Genomic DNA, 18,232 nt, shown 5'->3' with positions numbered 1-18,232 from the left:
CAAGGGATCATTTCCCTACTGTTAGGGCGGTTTTCCATCTTGCGAGGGAAAACCGCTCTAATCTTTTGTTCATTTTTTTTGTATACATAATCTCGTGTTCATTCCATTTCTTGAACCAACAACAAAGTAAGAGTTTTGTTTTTTTTTTTCACTGCTAACTTTTTTATTTACGTCCGTTAGTACCTGCATATTTTGAATTGGGTTTATTCTGTGCCCAACTCAAGATATCAGAGTATATTTTCAAAGAAAAATAGAGAAGAAATTATGGGAAGAATTGATGAATGCACATCTCCTCTGCCTGGTGAATGGATGAAGGGCAAGCTGGTTGGATCAGGTTCTTTTGGAAGTGTCCATTTGGCAATGAGCAAATCCACAGGAGGACTTTTCGTTGTGAAATCCTCGCAGTCTTGTGATGGAGCCCTTGCTCTTGAGAATGAGGCTATGATTCTCGAGAGTCTGAACTCCCCATATGTTGTTCGATGCATGGGGATCGAAAATGGTAGAGGGAAGTCATGCAATGTGTTCTTGGAGTACATGGCAGGGGGTAGTTTGTCAGACGTGGCTCAGATCTTTGCGGGTGCTTTCGATGAAGACGTGGTTCGTTTGTACTCGAGAGAGATTCTTCATGGTCTCAAGTATCTTCACAAAAAGGGGATCGTGCATTGTGATCTCAAGTGCAAGAATGTGCTCTTGAGCTCCTCAGGGAATGTGAAGCTGGCAGACTTTGGCTGCGCCAAGAGGCTCAAGGATGAGGGTAACCCTGTGCTTTCCACTGCTATTGGTGGAACTCCATTGTGGATGGCTCCTGAAGTTTTGAGGAACGAAGGGCTCGATTTCGCTTGCGACATTTGGTCATTGGGATGCACTGTGATTGAAATGGCCACTGGAAGGGCTCCTTGGGCAGCTGAGATCTCCGATCCGGTAGCCGCTGTTTTGAAGATTGCTTGCAGCAGCGAGAGGCCTCAGTTTCCAAGACATTTTTCAAGCGAGGGTCTGGATTTTCTAGCGAAATGCTTGGAGAGAGACCCGAAAAGGAGGTGGTCTGCTGAGCAGCTACTTAACCATCCTTTTGTCTCTGGAAATCCAATGAGAGTTTCAAGAAAGGGCGAGACATTCTCACCAGCAAGTACTTTGGACGACATTGCAACTTATGATGATACGTCTGAATGTAATTCTGATTGTGGAGATGAGAGTTGTGAAGGGAACGAGTTCGCCGTCAGAAATCCGTTCTCGAGGTGCAGTGATGAAAGGAGCAGAAATACAGTGAAGCCTGTGTGTCACTTTGAGTCATCTGAATTCTGGATCACTGTTAGATAGCGTCAGAATAATATATACTCTCAAGTCCATACTACAGCGCAGAGCAGAAGAAATTGTAGATAGTCTGATTTCATATACATTTGATGAAAATGAGGTTGGTACGTTTCCTTTCCATTTTTGTACAGCTAAGCTAGCAGGTGGAAAGAGAAGCATGTCGACATTTTCCCATGGTAGCATTCAATTCATTGGTATCCTGTACATTCGTAGATTTGCAGCAAAAGTTCAGATTAATATCAACCAGTCTCGTTGGACAGGCATTTGTAAAATAGATTCATGTATAAATTAGATAAAGGAAGCACAAACACATATGGATGTTGAAGTGGATTTTCTTTTAGGCTAGGAGATTATTACATATTGATAGCTATATATTCTCAGAAACTTCTTAGTCTCCATTTAACACAGCGAGGTTATTATTAAATTGTATAGCTTATCTTTAGCTTTTCACGAACAACACAAATGATAAGAACCTAGAATAAATTGTTTTTTTAGCTCGAATTAATATGTTAGAGGCAAGTCAGGCAACAGCTGTATGCGTGATTACAGGATCAGGGTTCTCTTATAAATTTTTCTACAGCATTCTTTAGCTCGAAAAGTGGACAGTCTTGAACCCTGAAGTGAACTTCTCTATTCTGTTAATAGAGAATCTATGCAGTTGGATAGAAAAATGAAGGAAGAAGGAGACGAAAAAGGTGAACCTTTGTTTACTGAGTGGACTACATATATTGTTACACATTTGTTGCCAATTCCAGTTTTACATGGACCTATATACTCGATTACTTCAAACAAACACAAGGAGAACATAACAGTAGTAGAGATTCTTATCAAACAGCTGTTGCTCACAAATTATTCCTATCATCACTCGCTCTTCTTAGCTTAATGTATCCCAAGAACAAACATAATGACTCGGTAAAAGCTACAGGTCCATCACTCAAATTTAACAGAATCAAAGAATTCAGGAATACATGTTTGGTTTCTTAAGATGGAAATCGGATCAAGAGGAAGGAGGTTGGTTCTTGGAATCACACACAGATAATGAGATAATGAGGGGACAACAAAAAATAACATAAAATACAAATCGAGTGATGCATTCCTCTGCAACTCCGGCTTAGAAACACTGCGGCTATGCAGAACATTAAAAAACAGACTGCTTTCATTCAACTTGTTCCAAAGTGCCAATTAAACTAGATTTTATTAAGAACTAAAACCTAAAATTAATCAGAAACATATACTTCAAAAGCCGTCAGGAAAACGTATTTTCTGCTTATTAGCACAATTTAGAAACCATAAAGTTCATTTATATTGTTTCCAGACATGATGGAATCACCATTGAAATACAGAATTGCTTATTCTTGCACCTGAAGCCTATGCCTGTGCCTTAGCCTCCTGCTTCATCCCCGCTTTTATGTATATTTCATAGCAGCAACCTGAACAAGACGATAAAACGTAACATGAGTACTCGAAAACACAGTAACAAAGCAAAACCCAACACCAAGTGCTTGAGGCTGTCTCATCTGAACAAACCAAGTTACAATATAAGTACCCAAGTCACAAGTATCATGCAATGCATTTCATCATACTGTTTTCAAACAGAAGTTAAATCTGGTTGGGTTCTCCGAATAATGATCCAAAACACAAGTAGAAAACGAGTAGCAGAGAGCGGAGTAAGTACCAGCAAGAACAACAAGTGGGAGAAGCTTCCTGATCCTTCGGATGGCCAAGACACCCTTCTTATGGGACTTGAATCGCCTTAGAGACGGGTCCGCTGCCAAGAGCTGCAGACAATACAGATTAGCAGAGCCTTACCCAAAAACCCTATAAAAGTAGAATCCTATCTTGTTTAAGACTCACAGCTTGCTCGCGAGGCCCTGGCGCGACGTGCAAGTGGCGGCGCGTGAGGGAGAGTGAATCGGAGTTGGTGACCGTCTGGGTGAAAATTAAAAAAGGATTAGAGAATTCCGGCGAGCCGCGAGATATCCGGAAAAAACGACGGCGGATTTAAATACCTGACGGAAATGTGAAGCGACCGAACTTTTGAGAAGAAACGCCATCGGGGATTCACTTGAAACTTGAAAGCCAACACTTCCGATACCGACTTGTTCATTTATAGATACATTACTCTTGTATTTACTACGTTTTGTGTGTGTACAAATACATACAAAATACGCATAAAACAACCCTACTCTTGCCCAACATCATTTGGTTTGGCGGCACCGTTTCCGCCTTCTTAAAATATGTCATTTTATTAAGAAGTTGAATAAAATACAAATTGAAGACGTAACGCGCTTAGTGGCATTAATCTCGTAATATCAACACAAACTTATAAATATGGGGCACATTAAAGTTTTTGTGGTAAGATTGGTTTTTAATAAGATAAAGAGTTGTTATGCTTTATTTTATGCAAGACCATGTTTGTCACAACTCCAAAATTTCGAATAATAAAATTTAAATGCGAATCTTGATAAACTCTAAAGTAATCTCCAAATACTTAATAGTTATTATAAATAACCAAGTACCATTAACTGAATTTAAAAGTGAAACTCAGAAAACTCAAAATTACATTACCAAATGTGTACATACAAGTAGCGAATTGAAAATGCAAAGTTCCCTCTACCCCATTATAATAACACGATTTTTTATTTCATTTCTTTTAATTTCTCGGAATTAATAGAATGGTAATTCGATTAAATTCACACTCGACGCCTTTCAATTGGTCGTTGTTCAGGGTGGAAATTGTTTCGAAAACCAAAAGAGGGTTATTCGATTAAGTCACGTGGACTCAAAAGTTGAGTTGCCGATTTTAGAAAGAGTATAAAAGGAAAGAGAGGAGATTAGAAATTAAGAAAATCGTTTTTTTTTACTCCGAACGCAGCTCGGTTACTGTTCACCTGAGCTCAAGTACTGTTCACCCGACTAAAAAATCTTCTTCGGTCGATTTCTCCACCATCTGACATCGCCTCACGTCGTGCACCTATCAAACTGACGGGCTCGACGATTTGCATCTTTGATCTACGCGTTGCACGCCGGCGACAACCACACATGGTGCAGTAACCGTCGGAAGGTACTAACGTGTCGACGCCACCTCCTCCAGCCGCCATAGCTCGATATTCTTGGGGGGTTTTGCTTGTCTCAGTCCCAACATTCCCACAAAGGAATCGATCCAAATCGAAGTGTAAGTACTCGAATCAAGAATTTCAATTTCTAGGGTCGATGAATAGTGCCGATTTTATGTTCTTTGTCGTTTGGGCTATTTAGACTTGGATTTAGACTTTGTTGTCAACTAAAAAGTTGTTGGAAATGTTGTTTAGATGCTGGTGGTGATTTTTGGTCATTATTGGTGGTCATGGGAAAAGATGGCGGTGCCGCCACTATCAGCGGCGTGTAGGGTAATGTTTCGGAGTAGTGGTTTGCTCTATTGTGATGTGTTCGTCGATACGAGCGTTTACATATGTCATTTTCATGTGTTAGGTTAATTCTTGAGTAAGTTAGTTGTTGTTAAATGGTTGGTGATTTTAGGTTGAAATTGATGTTGGTTGTTTTCGGGAGTTTGAATATTCTCAGTTTGGTTGTGGAGGGTTGTGTTGGGCATTTGTGTAGCGTTAAGGTGTTGGTTCTCCGCGGATCTTGGTAGGTCAAGGAGGATGGTTGCCGCTTCGGCAATCTTTGTGTTTGGAGACTAAGAGTTACGTTCATTAAAGTGTGTTTGATTTGGTTATTTACTAAGTTCATTTGTTTTACTTAGGTGATTAAGTAGAAGCTTGTGTTTGATCATGTGGACTAAAATTGCAGCGAGCTTTAAGGTGAGTAAACCTCACCTTGTTCAACGTCACTCTTGGCGGTGATGATAATTGCTCGATTACTCGACATCAATATTTAACCCTGACACATCATAGTAGTATAAAGCAAGAGGGTATCGTTCACAAACCGGGGATCCAGCCAGGGCTTAGGATCACAATACTTACACGAATTCATAAAGGTTTTAAGGTTTGATATAGTTTCGGATTGAATCATAAAAACAGTAAATAAACCCTAAACTAATATATACATGTGATCAACCAACCAACACATACACAATCACCAAAACATCTCATACAAAGGAAATCGAACCAAGCTCTATGTCTTTCTTGCATCATGCCGAAACCATATATATTGAACAACTAAGGTTGGATCATGCAATCTAAGTTCCAAATCAGTAACCTATATGCATAGACACTTAACACATTCAAGTCTTGCCACTCGGCTTCATTGAAATCTAACATGTTCATCTTACCACATAATCCCAAAGCCATGCATATCGAATTCATTAAGTATGTCACCTACTTAACCCCCAATCATGCAATTTCGAAAATCATATAGAAAAGAATAAACATGTTCATAGCATAAGTCTTTAATCCAACAACCTAAATATCATGCTACAATCGTACACATAACACTTAGAAATCAAAATTGATCAAGAACAAGGTTCGGCAGAAACCAAAACAAACAGAAATTCCATAAAACCAAAACATAATTTCGAATCCTCTACATAAGTTGAATCAAGTAGCTATTTCATAGACAAAATTGATACAAGATTACTCTACACAAATCGCAACTCATCCAAGAACAAGAATAAAACCAAAAACCAAATTGAAATAAAGAGAGAATCATGGTTACACTTTATCAATCAATCGATCCTACAAGGTGTAGCCAAGACTTCTATGGATGAAACCTCTTCTCAATCGTGCTTCAAGGCTATAGATAAAGGTGGAGAATGGTGGAATCGGTTTTAGGATTTCTTGGAAGGATGAAGGATGGATTCGGCAAAGCTAGGCTTGTGTTTATGTGTAGGGCTGATGATCATCCTGAATGGAGAGGCCGGCCTCTATATATAGAGGTGTAGGAAGCCTTCTTGCTGTGCCAAAAGGAAATAGAATCCAATTGGGAAACTGAAATCCTTTTTGTTATGGATTTGATTTATGTACTCCATATCCAACTTGATGTAGGAAACCAAGTCCAATAGGGAGATCTCTTTAAGGGCTGCACGGCAATCTCTTGGTCCAACTAGGAGTAGCTAGGCCGGCCTCCTCTTCTCCTTCTTCAACTCGAATATGATTTCCTTGTTCAACTAGGAATGCAACTCGGCAACTTTCCTTTCTTTCCAAATATGATTTGTCTTTCCTGAAAAGAAATCGTCGATTAAGGAATAGGAAAGAATGAAAATAGGAAAGTAGAGTCCTAGTCGAGTAAGGAATCCTAGCTCAATCAGGAGTTCTAACACTTAGCACAATTTCATCATCAATTCATCTCAATTCGAAATAGCTCTACTTAGAACATACATATGTCAAATATGAACCTAAAGCAACTAAATAAGAAGTAACAAAGCATAAGAATAGGGCATATAAACATTAAGAACGTCACACTTTGTGTTCCTATCAACAACCCCACACTTAGACTTTGCTAGTCCCTTAGCAAACACTAAAAAAGAAAATCACAACAGAAAACAAAATCAAAACAACAATACTAACGACACAACACTAATGCCTTCAACATTTTGTCTCAGAGATCTTCAAACTCATAGCATCAAGAATAACACTCAATCAAAATAGATAGGTTGAATTCAATGGTTAATAAACATGAGATTTCATTTAACAAGTAAGACATGGCAGAAACAAAGATGAAATTAAGCTCGACATGTTCAAAACAAGTTCAAATTCAACTCACATAGGATATGCACTCCAATCTTTTCTCTCAAGAACATGGCATATGCTTAAAAGCTTTTCACACACAAGAGTTATGAACATAGTGAAAAATCGAAAACCTCATGAAAGATACCAATCATATGCACAAATGAACCCAAACCATATGCTTACTTATGAAACAAACTCCACAAATCAAGAGCTACTCATTTTAAGAATCATGCGGATCTTTAGAAAAGGGATAGTTAGGCTCGGCATGGGTATTATTTTCAAGGTAAAAGGAATCACAAAGGTCATCCTCAAGACTTAGCAGAGCAAAACATCCACCTTATGTCGCCATACTTCATAAAACAAGGGCCAAATATCATCATGTTGGACCCATTCTTCACTTTAAACATAGTGAAAACGAACAAAGGCTGAAGTATAACATTATTGAGCCTTCAACAAATACATCACAACTCCAAATTCACCAAAGACAACATGTATGCCGAGATCTTTTCATCATTCTTTCTTTCATTTTTTTCCTTTTCTTGCCGTGCACATACTTTTCTTCTTTCTTTTCTCACGGCTTCAATACATTTTTCTTTCTTTTCATTCTCTTTTCACAGCATAAAATACATACAATAGTGTAACCCCACACTTGAATCAAATCATCACTCCATATTAACATCCAAAATCGGCTCTGCCAAGCCTCAAAGACAAGGTAGAGATATAACTACACTAAGCAAGGATATAACATGTTGGTAACGAAAGAAAAGGCTTAACGTAGGCTCAAAGGGTTAACACTAAGGTGTCCCAAGCAGGGCTCAAAATAGGGATATACGGCTTTTTGGCTTAAAGTGGTGGAAATCCTAAAAAAATCCAACAATCCTTTTCAAAATCAGAGTATATTATGACATAAAGCTTCGAAAGTTTCACAAAGTAAGTTCTAGCATTCTCTAGTTCATTGCAATTCTATGGCATATGAATTGATCAAAATAGATGTAATGAGGTTATAAAGCCAAGAAACGATAGAATAACTCTCCAAAGAAAGGCACAAGTATATGGCTCGAATCTCACATAGGTTACATGAATTCAAACAAGTAAGGAACATGCTCATTCTGTACCTAAGTTTCAAAATCCTCATCTACTACATGTTCGTACAAAATCTACACATCGATTAACCATCAAATAACAATGAAGTTCATTCCAATATCATGCTCATCTATCAACCATAAATTCAAAGATCAACTCATCCTAGACAGTCAAAGGCATACCTAGGACTCAAAACAAAAACAAAACAACTAAGCAACTTCAAAAATCGAAAAACAGAACTAAAATAACACTAAAATTTTGAAAATCAAAACACAAAATTGAAACACATAAGCATCAAACACTAGAATTCAACGAATGATGTATACCCCACCCCACACTTAAAACTTACATTGCCCTCAATGTACAATATGATAAGCAACGAAAATTAGAAAGAGTTAAGGGATAAGAAAATGCAAACACTCGTTGAAGGCTCCTTCATTGGCTTAAGTTTAGAGTCTATAGCCTAGACTTCTTCAAAGCATCACTTGCTTGCCGTAGGATCAAGGAGAGACGTCTCCTCCACGTTATGTGCCACAAAATTCTCATAGTACGGCTTCAAGCGATGTCCATTGACCGTGAATTCCTTATTAATCACAACACCTTTAATCCTGATAGCACCAGAAGGAAAAATATTAGTAACAACAAACGGTCCAAGCCACCTAGAACGGAGCTTGCCCGGAAACAATCTAAGTCGAGAATTAAACAAAAGAACTTTCTGCCCAACGACAAAGTGTTTCTTCCTAATCATGCGGTCATGGAATGTCTTAGTCTTCTCCTTGTAAACCATTGCCGAATCATAGGCCTCATTTCGAATCTCTTCAAGCTCATGCAATTGTAGCTTCCTATGTAATCCGGCCTCATCAATATCCATGTTAAAATTCTTCACAGCCCACCATGCACGATGTTCAAGCTCCACAGGAAGATGGCACGCCTTGCCATAGACTAGTCGAAATGGTGACATGCCTAGGGGAGTCTTGTATGCCGTCCTATAGGCCCAAAGAGCATCATCCAATCGTTGAGACCAATCCTTGCGTGATGGTCCAACAGATTTCTCCAAAATTCTCTTGATCTCACGATTAGATAGCTCCACTTGTCCACTTGTTTGGGGGTGATAAGGCGTAGCAACCTTATGCTTGATCCCATACTTCTTCAACAACGCCTCAATGGTACGGTTACAAAAGTGAGATCCTCCATCACTAATGATAACTCTCGGCATACCAAACCTAGAGAAAATGTTAGAACGAAGGAAATCTGCAACAACTCGAGAATCATTAGTCCGGGTGGCCTTTGCTTCCACCCATTTCGAAACATAGTCAACACCAACGAGTATGTATAAGTAACCATTTGAGCTAGGAAAAGGTCCCATGAAATCAATACCCCAACAATCAAAAATTTCGACATATATAATCGGTGTCATAGGCATTTGATCTCTAGATCCTAAGTTTCCCATGCGTTGGCATCTATCACAAGTCATGCAAAAATGATATGCATCTTTAAAAATCGTAGGCCAAAAGAAACCACATTCTAACACCTTAAGAGCAGTCCTACGTGAACCAAAATGTCCTCCACAAGATTCAGAATGGCAAAAAGTAAGTATAGAATGATGTTCATGTTCCGGGACACACCTCCTAATGATTTGATCAACACAATGTTTCCACAAGTATGGTTCATCCCAAACATAGTACTTAGCTAATGCCTTAAGTCTATTCTTTTGAGCATGCGATAATGTATCCGGAAATTGCTTAGAAACAAGATAATTGACAATATCTGCATACCATGGCTCACGTACCTCAACTCGAAAGAGTTGCTCATCCGGAAAGTTCTCTTGGATGGCCAAGGGCTCGGCATCTCTTACCAAACGACTCAAATGATCCGCCACAACATTGTCACTTCCCTTCTTGTCCTTGATCTCGAGATCAAACTCTTGGAGTAGAAGAATCCATCGAATCAATCTCGGTTTGGCATCTTTCTTTGTCATTAAATACTTCAAAGCTGCATGATCAGTGTAAACAATAACTTTAGATTGAAGTAAGTAAGAACGAAACTTATCTAGAGCAAAGATCACGGCAAGAAGTTCTTTTTCAGTGGTGGTGTAGTTTTGTTGAGCATCATTGAGTGTTCGTGACGCATAGTAGATGGCGTAGGGCTGCTTGTCCTTCCTCTGCCCTAGCACGGCTCCAACTGCATAGTCGGAGGCATCACACATCAACTCGAATGGCAAGGACCACTCCGGCGGTGCCATGATCGGTGCTGAAGTTAGGAGCTTCTTCAAGGTCTCGAATGCATGTTTGCAATCATCATCAAAGTTGAATGGGACGTCTTTTTGAAGCAATGAACTCATTGGTCTCGCAATCTTGGAAAAATCCTTGATAAACCTACGATAAAAACCTGCATGTCCAAGAGACGATCGAACATCCCTCACACTTGTGGGGAGGGGTAAGTGACGCACAAGATCTATTTTAGACTTATCAACCTCAATTCCTCTAGATGAAACAATATGACCTAAGACAATGCCTTGCGTGACCATAAAGTGACATTTTTCCCAATTCAAAACCAAGTTAGTTTCCTCACAACGTTTGAGCACAAGTTCAACATTTTCTAAACAAGTTTCGAAATCTTCACCATAGACAGAAAAATCATCCATGAAAACTTCAATTTTAGAACCAATATACTCGGAGAAAATATGATACATACAACGTTGGAACGTACCTGGGGCGTTGCATAAACCAAAAGGCATGCGACGATAGGCAAACGTACCAAAAGGGCATGTGAACGTAGTCTTCTCTTGATCTTCTTCCGCAACACTTATTTGGTTGTATCCACTATATCCATCAAGGAAACAATAGAAAGAGTGACCAGCTAACCTCTCAAGCATTTGATCAATGAATGGCAATGGCATGTGGTCCTTCCTTGTTGTCGCATTGAGCTTCCTATAGTCAATACATACCCTATGTCCGGTCACTGTCCTTTGAGGGACCAACTCGTTGTCCTTGTTCTTCACCACCGTGATGCCTGACTTCTTTGGCACAACTTGAATGGGAGAGATCCACCTACTATCCGAGATGGGGTAGATCACGCCACAATCGTGCAACTTAGTGATTTCATCCTTTACAACTTGCATCATTGGTGGATGAAGGCGTCTCTGACCTTCCTTAGTTGGTTTGGCACCATCTTCTAGCAATATTCGATGCACACACATGGTAGGGCTGATCCCCTTGATGTCGGCTAAGGTCCATCCTATTGCCGTCTTGTGTCTCTTCAACACTTCAATCAATCTCTCTTCTTGCTCCTCATTTAGTGCAGATGAAATGATCACGGGCAATGTATCCTCTTCTCCTAGAAACGCATACTTCAAGTGGTCCGGAAGAACCTTAAGATCAAGCTTTGGAGCTTGCACCACAGAAGGAAGATTCTTGTTAGTAGTTAAGAGAATTGGACTAGGAGAGACAAAGCTTACCTCACGTGCAACCTCAAGAGAGGTCATGGTTTCGTGAATGAAGGATGGCACGGCCTCCTTAGCTTCTAGCACAGAAATGTTTGAGCTATCACTTGTAAATCCGGCCCCTTGGGCAATGGTGAGTGCCAACTCGTCATTTGTCAAAGTATCAAGATAGTTATCTGCAAGGGAATCAAGTATGTCAACTGAAAAACAATCACTTAACTCCGACAGAGGATACCTCATAGCTTCAAAGATGTTGAAGCTAATCACTTCACCATCGAACTCAAAGGTGAGTGATCCACTAAACACATCTATTTTCGTTCGTGCAGTCCTCATGAAGGGGCGGCCTAACAAGATAGGAACCTCCTTGTCATCTGCCTCCGTTGGCTCCATGTCTATGACATAGAAGTCGGCAGGAAAGATCAAGCTCGAAACCTGCACAAGAACATCTTCAACATAGCCCAAAGGGACTTTGTTGGAACAATCAGCCAATCGAATCACAACATTATCACGTTTCAAATCACCTAGACCTAGGTTCTCATAGATATAGTGCGGCATTACATTAATAGATGCACCTAAGTCTAACATTATCTTTTCAAATGTCATGTTTCCGATTGTACAAGGGATAGAAAAACTCCCTGGATCCTTAAGCTTTGGTGGTAGCTTCCTTTGGAGCACGGCAGAAACCGTCTCACTCATTGTAACAACCTCCTTCTCTCGAGTCATCCTCTTATTGGTGCACAATTCTTTCAAAAACTTAGCATACTTAGGATTTTGTTGTATGCATTCAATAAGAGGCATGTTCACTTCCACCTTCTTGAAAATGTCGAGCATGGCTTGATCAGAGTCATCCTTCTTTTGCTTTGCAAATCTACTAGGGAAGGGAACACGAGGAAGATCATTAGTTGAAACCAAACCACTAGAGTTGGGATCCTTACCTTTGTCATGCACAACATGATCTTCTTTTGGTAGAGGCACGGCACCATTGGCTTTAGAGGAGGCAGGGTCCTTCTCTAAGTCTTTGACATTGTAATTCTCGGCCTCTTGTCCTTTAGAAGGCACGGCCTTCTTGTGTTGCTGCATTGGAGCATCCAAGGTCCTCCCACTTCGTGTCACCATGGCCTTTACGTTCGGATTAGGCTCAGTTTGGCTCGGCAACTTCCCTCCTTCATGGATTTTGCCCATGAAATCGATCACTTGTCCCATCTGCTTCTTAAGCTCGGTTATGTCCTTAGAATGAGCTTGTTGACCTGTAACTAAAGCTTGAGTAGCAGAGTTTAGATTTTGTTGCCCTTGAGCAAGAGACTTCAAAAGTTCATCATAGTTAGGTGAAGATACATTATTTGAACCATGAACATTAGAGTTAAAGGGAGCAGAACCTTGAGGTACATGAGGCCTCACAAACAAACCTGAAGGACGAGGTCCTTGACCTTGAGCATTGGATGGTTGAGCATTGTTGCTCCAACGAAAATTTGGATGATCTCTAAGTCCACGGTTGTATGTGTTCGAGTATGGATCGTACCTAGGCCTTTGTTGCCCCATAAAGTTCAACTATTCTTCAGTCATTGCACCATTTGGACAATTGTCAGTAGTGTGATCCTTGAAAGAACAAATGCCGCATGCTTGAGGGTTGATGCTCGAACCATTGAATGCCTTGACTAGCACGTCAAGCTTCCTTTCTAAAGTCGCCATCTGGTTCCTTGCATCAACATCATACACCCCACGGCTCTTGCTTCCTCTCTTCTCCTTGGAACTAAATTGGCGATTGTTGTCAGCCAAGTCATCAATCAAGGTATAAGCTTCTTGACCGGTCTTGTTCATGAAGGTGCAGCCACATGCCGAGTCCACCATGCTCTTATTGGTGGTGTCGAGTCCTTCATAGAAAAATTGCACCAAGTCATCCAACGAAATACCATGGTGAGGGCACTTCCTTTGTAGTTCCTGAAATTCCTCCCAAGCTTCATAGAGTGAATCACCATCTTTTTGAGTGAAGTTCTGAATCTCCCTCCGAAGTCTTTTCGTGAGTTGAGCAGGGAAGAATTGCTTCAAGAATCTCCTAGTCATTTCGTCCCATGTAGTGATAATTCCTGCAGGCAAAGAATACAACCAACGTTTAGCATCATCCTTAAGGGTAAATGGAAACAAAAGCAACCTCAAGCCTTCTTGAGAAAGATGATGTATCGATTGGAGCTTGCAAATGTCCAAGAACTCCCTAAGGTGAACATTAGGGTCTTCCATTGAAGAACCAGAGTACTTAGGCAGCTGCCCAAGCAATTGAACAGGAATGGAGAAGTTAGCTTCATCAGGTGGAGTGAAGGCAATGCATGAGGGTGATTCCGGGGTGGTAGGAATGAATGCATTCTTGAGTGCCATTGGAGCACCAACAGGTATTATGTCACGGCCCGCAATTGTGTCTAAGTCTGACTTAAAGACGAAGGGAAAGGACAGATCTTCCTCTTCTTCTGATCTAGGTGAAGAGTTTAAGAGTGAATTGCTTGGAGATGTTTCGAAATTCAAAGGTCTACTTATGAAAGAGTTGTTTAAATCTCTAAGTGCTTGAATTCGATCCTTGAGCTCTTGTGTCTTCTTAGAAAATTCGGACATGCATAGTACCTGTTTATATGAAAGGTAACGAGTTAGCATTGAAGAATACATAATGGATACACAAAATTCGTGCCTTCCCTTAGTCATACACGCACACTTAAGGGGAAGAGCACGGCAACTATGTCAAGTTTACAAGTGTTAGTTCTTTACGTTGTCACAAGTTCATACAATTCACAAGTTCTTTTTGCTGTTTCAATGATTGAACGATCGATTGATTCTAAGTTGTAAATCAAGGTGGACGTGCGGCCTAAGTATGGATGCCTAGACACAAGATCAAGTCTTTGTTTCAGAAGGTCTTTAGCTCAATCAGAGCTAGTGAACATGGTAGGACTCATTTGTTGAACTAAGGAGAGCGAACTCCCTATCGACTCCATCACCGAGATGTATGTCAGTCAGTAGTTCTCTGAGATCCAATTTTGGTCCCATGCACCAGAGTAATAAAAGAGCGTGCCCCTTACTCAGCTGGACTTAACCTCATGTGTTAGACAAAACTCCAAGTGTTAATAAAAGCCGCCCTCGACCTCATGCAAACTCGAGAGCTAGCATGAAGGGTTAAGGCTAATATTAACAAAAGGGACTTTACCTATTCCGTTCGATTTACAACCTACAACAATCATTCACTCAAGCACCAAAACAACAACCTCAGATACATTACTATATGTTACACGAAATAAGAATAAGAATATACAAATGTACAATATTCACAATGAATTTGTAGTAAAAGTTAGGGATCCATCTCTAATGGATCCCCGGCAACGGCGCCATTTGATGATTGCTCGATTACTCGACATCAATATTTAACCCTGACACATCATAGTAGTATAAAGCAAGAGGGTATCGTTCACAAACCGGGGATCCAGCCAGGGCTTAGGATCACAATACTTACACGAATTCATAAAGGTTTTAAGGTTTGATATAGTTTCGGATTGAATCATAAAAACAGTAAATAAACCCTAAACTAATATATACATGTGATCAACCAACCAACACATACACAATCACCAAAACATCTCATACAAAGGAAATCGAACCAAGCTCTATGTCTTTCTTGCATCATGCCGAAACCATATATATTGAACAACTAAGGTTGGATCATGCAATCTAAGTTCCAAATCAGTAACCTATATGCATAGACACTTAACACATTCAAGTCTTGCCACTCGGCTTCATTGAAATCTAACATGTTCATCTTACCACATAATCCCAAAGCCATGCATATCGAATTCATTAAGTATGTCACATACTTAACCCCCAATCATGCAATTTCGAAAATCATATAGAAAAGAATAAACATGTTCATAGCATAAGTCTTTAATCCAACAACCTAAATATCATGCTACAATCGTACACATAACACTTAGAAATCAAAATTGATCAAGAACAAGGTTCGGCAGAAACCAAAACAAACAGAAATTCCATAAAACCAAAACATAATTTCGAATCCTCTACATAAGTTGAATCAAGTAGCTATTTCATAGACAAAATTGATACAAGATTACTCTACACAAATCGCAACTCATCCAAGAACAAGAATAAAACCAAAAACCGAATTGAAATAAAGAGAGAATCATGGTTACACTTTATCAATCAATCGATCCTACAAGGTGTAGCCAAGACTTCTATGGATGAAACCTCTTCTCAATCGTGCTTCAAGGCTATAGATAAAGGTGGAGAATGGTGGAATCGGTTTTAGGATTTCTTGGAAGGATGAAGGATGGATTCGGCAAAGCTAGGCTTGTGTTTATGTGTAGGGCTGATGATCATCCTGAATGGAGAGGCCGACCTCTATATATAGAGGTGTAGGAAGCCTTCTTGCTGTGCCAAAAGGAAATAGAATCCAATTGGGAAACCGAAATCCTTTTTGTTATGGATTTGATTTATGTACTCCATATCCAACTTGATGTAGGAAACCAAGTCCAATAGGGAGATCTCTTTAAGGGCTGCACGGCAATCTCTTGGTCCAACTAGGAGTAGCTAGGCCGGCCTCCTCTTCTCTTTCTTCAACTCGAATATGATTTCCTTGTTCAACTAGGAATGCAACTCGGCAACTTTCCTTTCTTTCCAAATATGATTTGTCTTTCCTGAAAAGAAATCGTCGATTAAGGAATAGGAAAGAATGAAAATAGGAAAGTAGAGTCCTAGTCGAGTAAGGAATCCTAGCTCAATCAGGAGTTCTAACACTTAGCACAATTTCATCATCAATTCATCTCAATTCGAAATAGCTCTACTTAGAACATACATATGTCAAATATGAACCTAAAGCAACTAAATAAGAAGTAACAAAGCATAAGAATAGGGCATATAAACATTAAGAACGTCACACTTTGTGTTCCTATCAGGTGACTAAGTTCAAGTATACTAACACTTTTTTCTATTTAAGTAAATTACTTCTTATAATTTATTTTGAGATTGTGATATATATTGGGTTATATATATGTACATTAAAATGGTGACTATAATGTACATATATTGACATTGTTTATATAGTGATGCTTTATTAATTGTGAGATTATATTGTGTATGCTTTTGTCGGATAATATTGTGTGAATGATGAGACCGAGAGAGAATAAAATGTACCTCTTGATAAAATGGAGGTTCGTGGATGGAATAACTGTATAGTGAAAGTGTTGTTTGGCCGGAATGGAATAAAATGTACCTTCCGGTATCATTGATGTTGTTATGTGTTGTATTGGTTTGTGTTGAGTAGTGTTTGTGGAAGAATGGACCGGGAGAGTAGGAGATTTACCTCCTGGTAAAATGGATTTAGTTGTGGATGTGTCAATATCGTTGTTGGTTTGTGTGATGTTGTAGTGTTGTATTGAGTGTGTTAACATAGTCCTAGGATCATTAATCAATAAAATCATTCTGAAATATGTTTTGTTTTAAAATATATGGATTTGATCGACTATATAGTCCATGGATAAGTAAAATGAGATTTTATTAAAAATGGTTTTAAAGAGTTAATGGTTAAGGGCTATGTTAACTGTTAAGTAGCGATGTTGTCGGTGCTATTGGTTGTGTTGTAATATTGTTTTCTTACTTCTTTAATTTTATTTGTATGTTAAGTGATTTTCCGAACTACGCTATTTTGCAGGAATCACTAACTTTCCTTTCGTGCTTTTCTTTTATAAGTATGATCTCCTAAAGTAAATTTTATGCAGGGATTATACTATCATATTTTCTAGTTACATGAATTCCTGAAGTACGCTTTCAAGCAGGATTCACTAATTGTTTGCTTGCATCTTTGTGTGAGTGGGTATTATTGTTGTGTGTTATGTTGGGAGTTTTCTTGTGGTGTTGTGAATTGTGAGTGTGTGGGGGCGTTAAGAAGTTTGTTGTAAACCCCAGAAAACTGTGTGAGTGTGTGTTGGTATTCATTTCCAATGTTGTGTGAGTGTGGGTTGGTTGTTGGTGATGTTGTTGTGACATTCGTTGTGATGTTGTTGTTGTCGACTGTGTGTTCATGATGGATTGAGAATTTTGCTGATTGTGGAAAATGATGTTATATGTGTGGGTGTGGTGATAGTGTTGTCATGGTTATTGATGTTGAATTCATATTGTCGGGTTTCTGTTTGTAATCTCAGTGTACCAATCAATGGTGCAGGGAATCGAGCTGAAGGTGATATCTAGTAGCTGTGGAGGGTTATGCAGCTAGGCAGTGGGGCCCAGCTATTGCCGTCTTTGCTGCAGTTTCTTTTAGTTTTTGGTGAGGGTTGAGAGGAACTACAAACTATATTTATTTACTTGACGTAAATTGTGAGTTTGTGTTTAAGTTGTAAACTAAGTTGTTTGTTTAAACTTGGTGTTGGATATTCAGCTGCTGTAATGTAGCTTCAATTATATTGAGGTTATTTTGGAGTTTCGCAACCTTGATTTTGAATTTTCATTATTCAAAATTTGGGGTTGTGACACCTTATTACAACTAAAAGAAAAACCACCGAAGACAAGTTCCTCACCTCATAGCTATCACTGCACCATCAGTGCCTCATTCTCGTTGACCCTCACATGCAAGACCAACCCCTACACCATAGAATGGGGCACCGGGCTATGAACATAAACCCGGTAAGTTTATAAACCCCGTATGAGTAAACCACATCATGTACTCAAGCTGTATATCATATAAATA

The 18,232-nt window shown here is 39.4% G+C and overlaps 2 protein-coding genes and 1 non-coding gene across 3 annotated transcripts; 2 read left to right on the top strand and 1 right to left on the bottom strand.

Annotated features, from left to right (window-relative positions):
- LOC126796499 (mitogen-activated protein kinase kinase kinase 17-like) lies at positions 1 to 1,564 on the top strand. Its single transcript, XM_050523341.1, has one exon. It carries the CDS (start codon positions 265 to 267, stop codon positions 1,315 to 1,317), a length of 1,053 nt encoding a protein of 350 aa, XP_050379298.1. The 5' UTR covers positions 1 to 264; the 3' UTR covers positions 1,318 to 1,564.
- Positions 1,565 to 2,476: 912 nt separating this feature from the next.
- LOC126796507 (succinate dehydrogenase subunit 7B, mitochondrial-like) lies at positions 2,477 to 3,418 on the bottom strand. Its single transcript, XM_050523349.1, has 4 exons — positions 3,321 to 3,418; positions 3,166 to 3,240; positions 2,987 to 3,089; positions 2,477 to 2,741 (listed from the first exon to the last, which is right to left on the bottom strand). The coding sequence occupies exons 1-4, from the start codon at positions 3,363 to 3,365 to the stop codon at positions 2,680 to 2,682; spliced, it is 285 nt and encodes a 94-aa protein (XP_050379306.1). The 5' UTR covers positions 3,366 to 3,418; the 3' UTR covers positions 2,477 to 2,679.
- A 9,993-nt stretch (positions 3,419 to 13,411) lies between these two features.
- Positions 13,412 to 13,518, top strand: LOC126796550 (small nucleolar RNA R71). The gene has a single exon (XR_007672392.1). It is a non-coding gene; the product is annotated as a small nucleolar RNA R71 (small nucleolar RNA).
- The last annotated feature ends 4,714 nt before the right edge of the window (positions 13,519 to 18,232 follow it).

Source organism: Argentina anserina, chromosome 5 (genome assembly GCF_933775445.1).
Source record: "Argentina anserina chromosome 5, drPotAnse1.1, whole genome shotgun sequence".
NCBI classification, from domain to species: Eukaryota; Viridiplantae; Streptophyta; class Magnoliopsida; order Rosales; family Rosaceae; genus Argentina; species Argentina anserina.
The sequence above is the reverse complement of the archived record's forward strand: the minus strand, read 5'-3'. Positions and strand labels throughout refer to the sequence as shown.

Coding starts and splice junctions, on each gene's coding strand:
- LOC126796507 (XM_050523349.1), bottom strand. CDS start 3,365: ATGGCGTTTCTTCTCAAAAGTTCGGTCGCTTCACATTTCCGTCAG. Junction 3,241..3,320: donor TCGCTTCACATTTCCGTCAG/GTATTTAAATCC, acceptor ATTTTCACCCAG/ACGGTCACCAACTCCGATTC. Junction 3,090..3,165: donor CAGGGCCTCGCGAGCAAGCT/GTGAGTCTTAAA, acceptor TATTGTCTGCAG/CTCTTGGCAGCGGACCCGTC.
- LOC126796499 (XM_050523341.1), top strand. CDS start 265: ATGGGAAGAATTGATGAATGCACATCTCCTCTGCCTGGTGAATGGATG.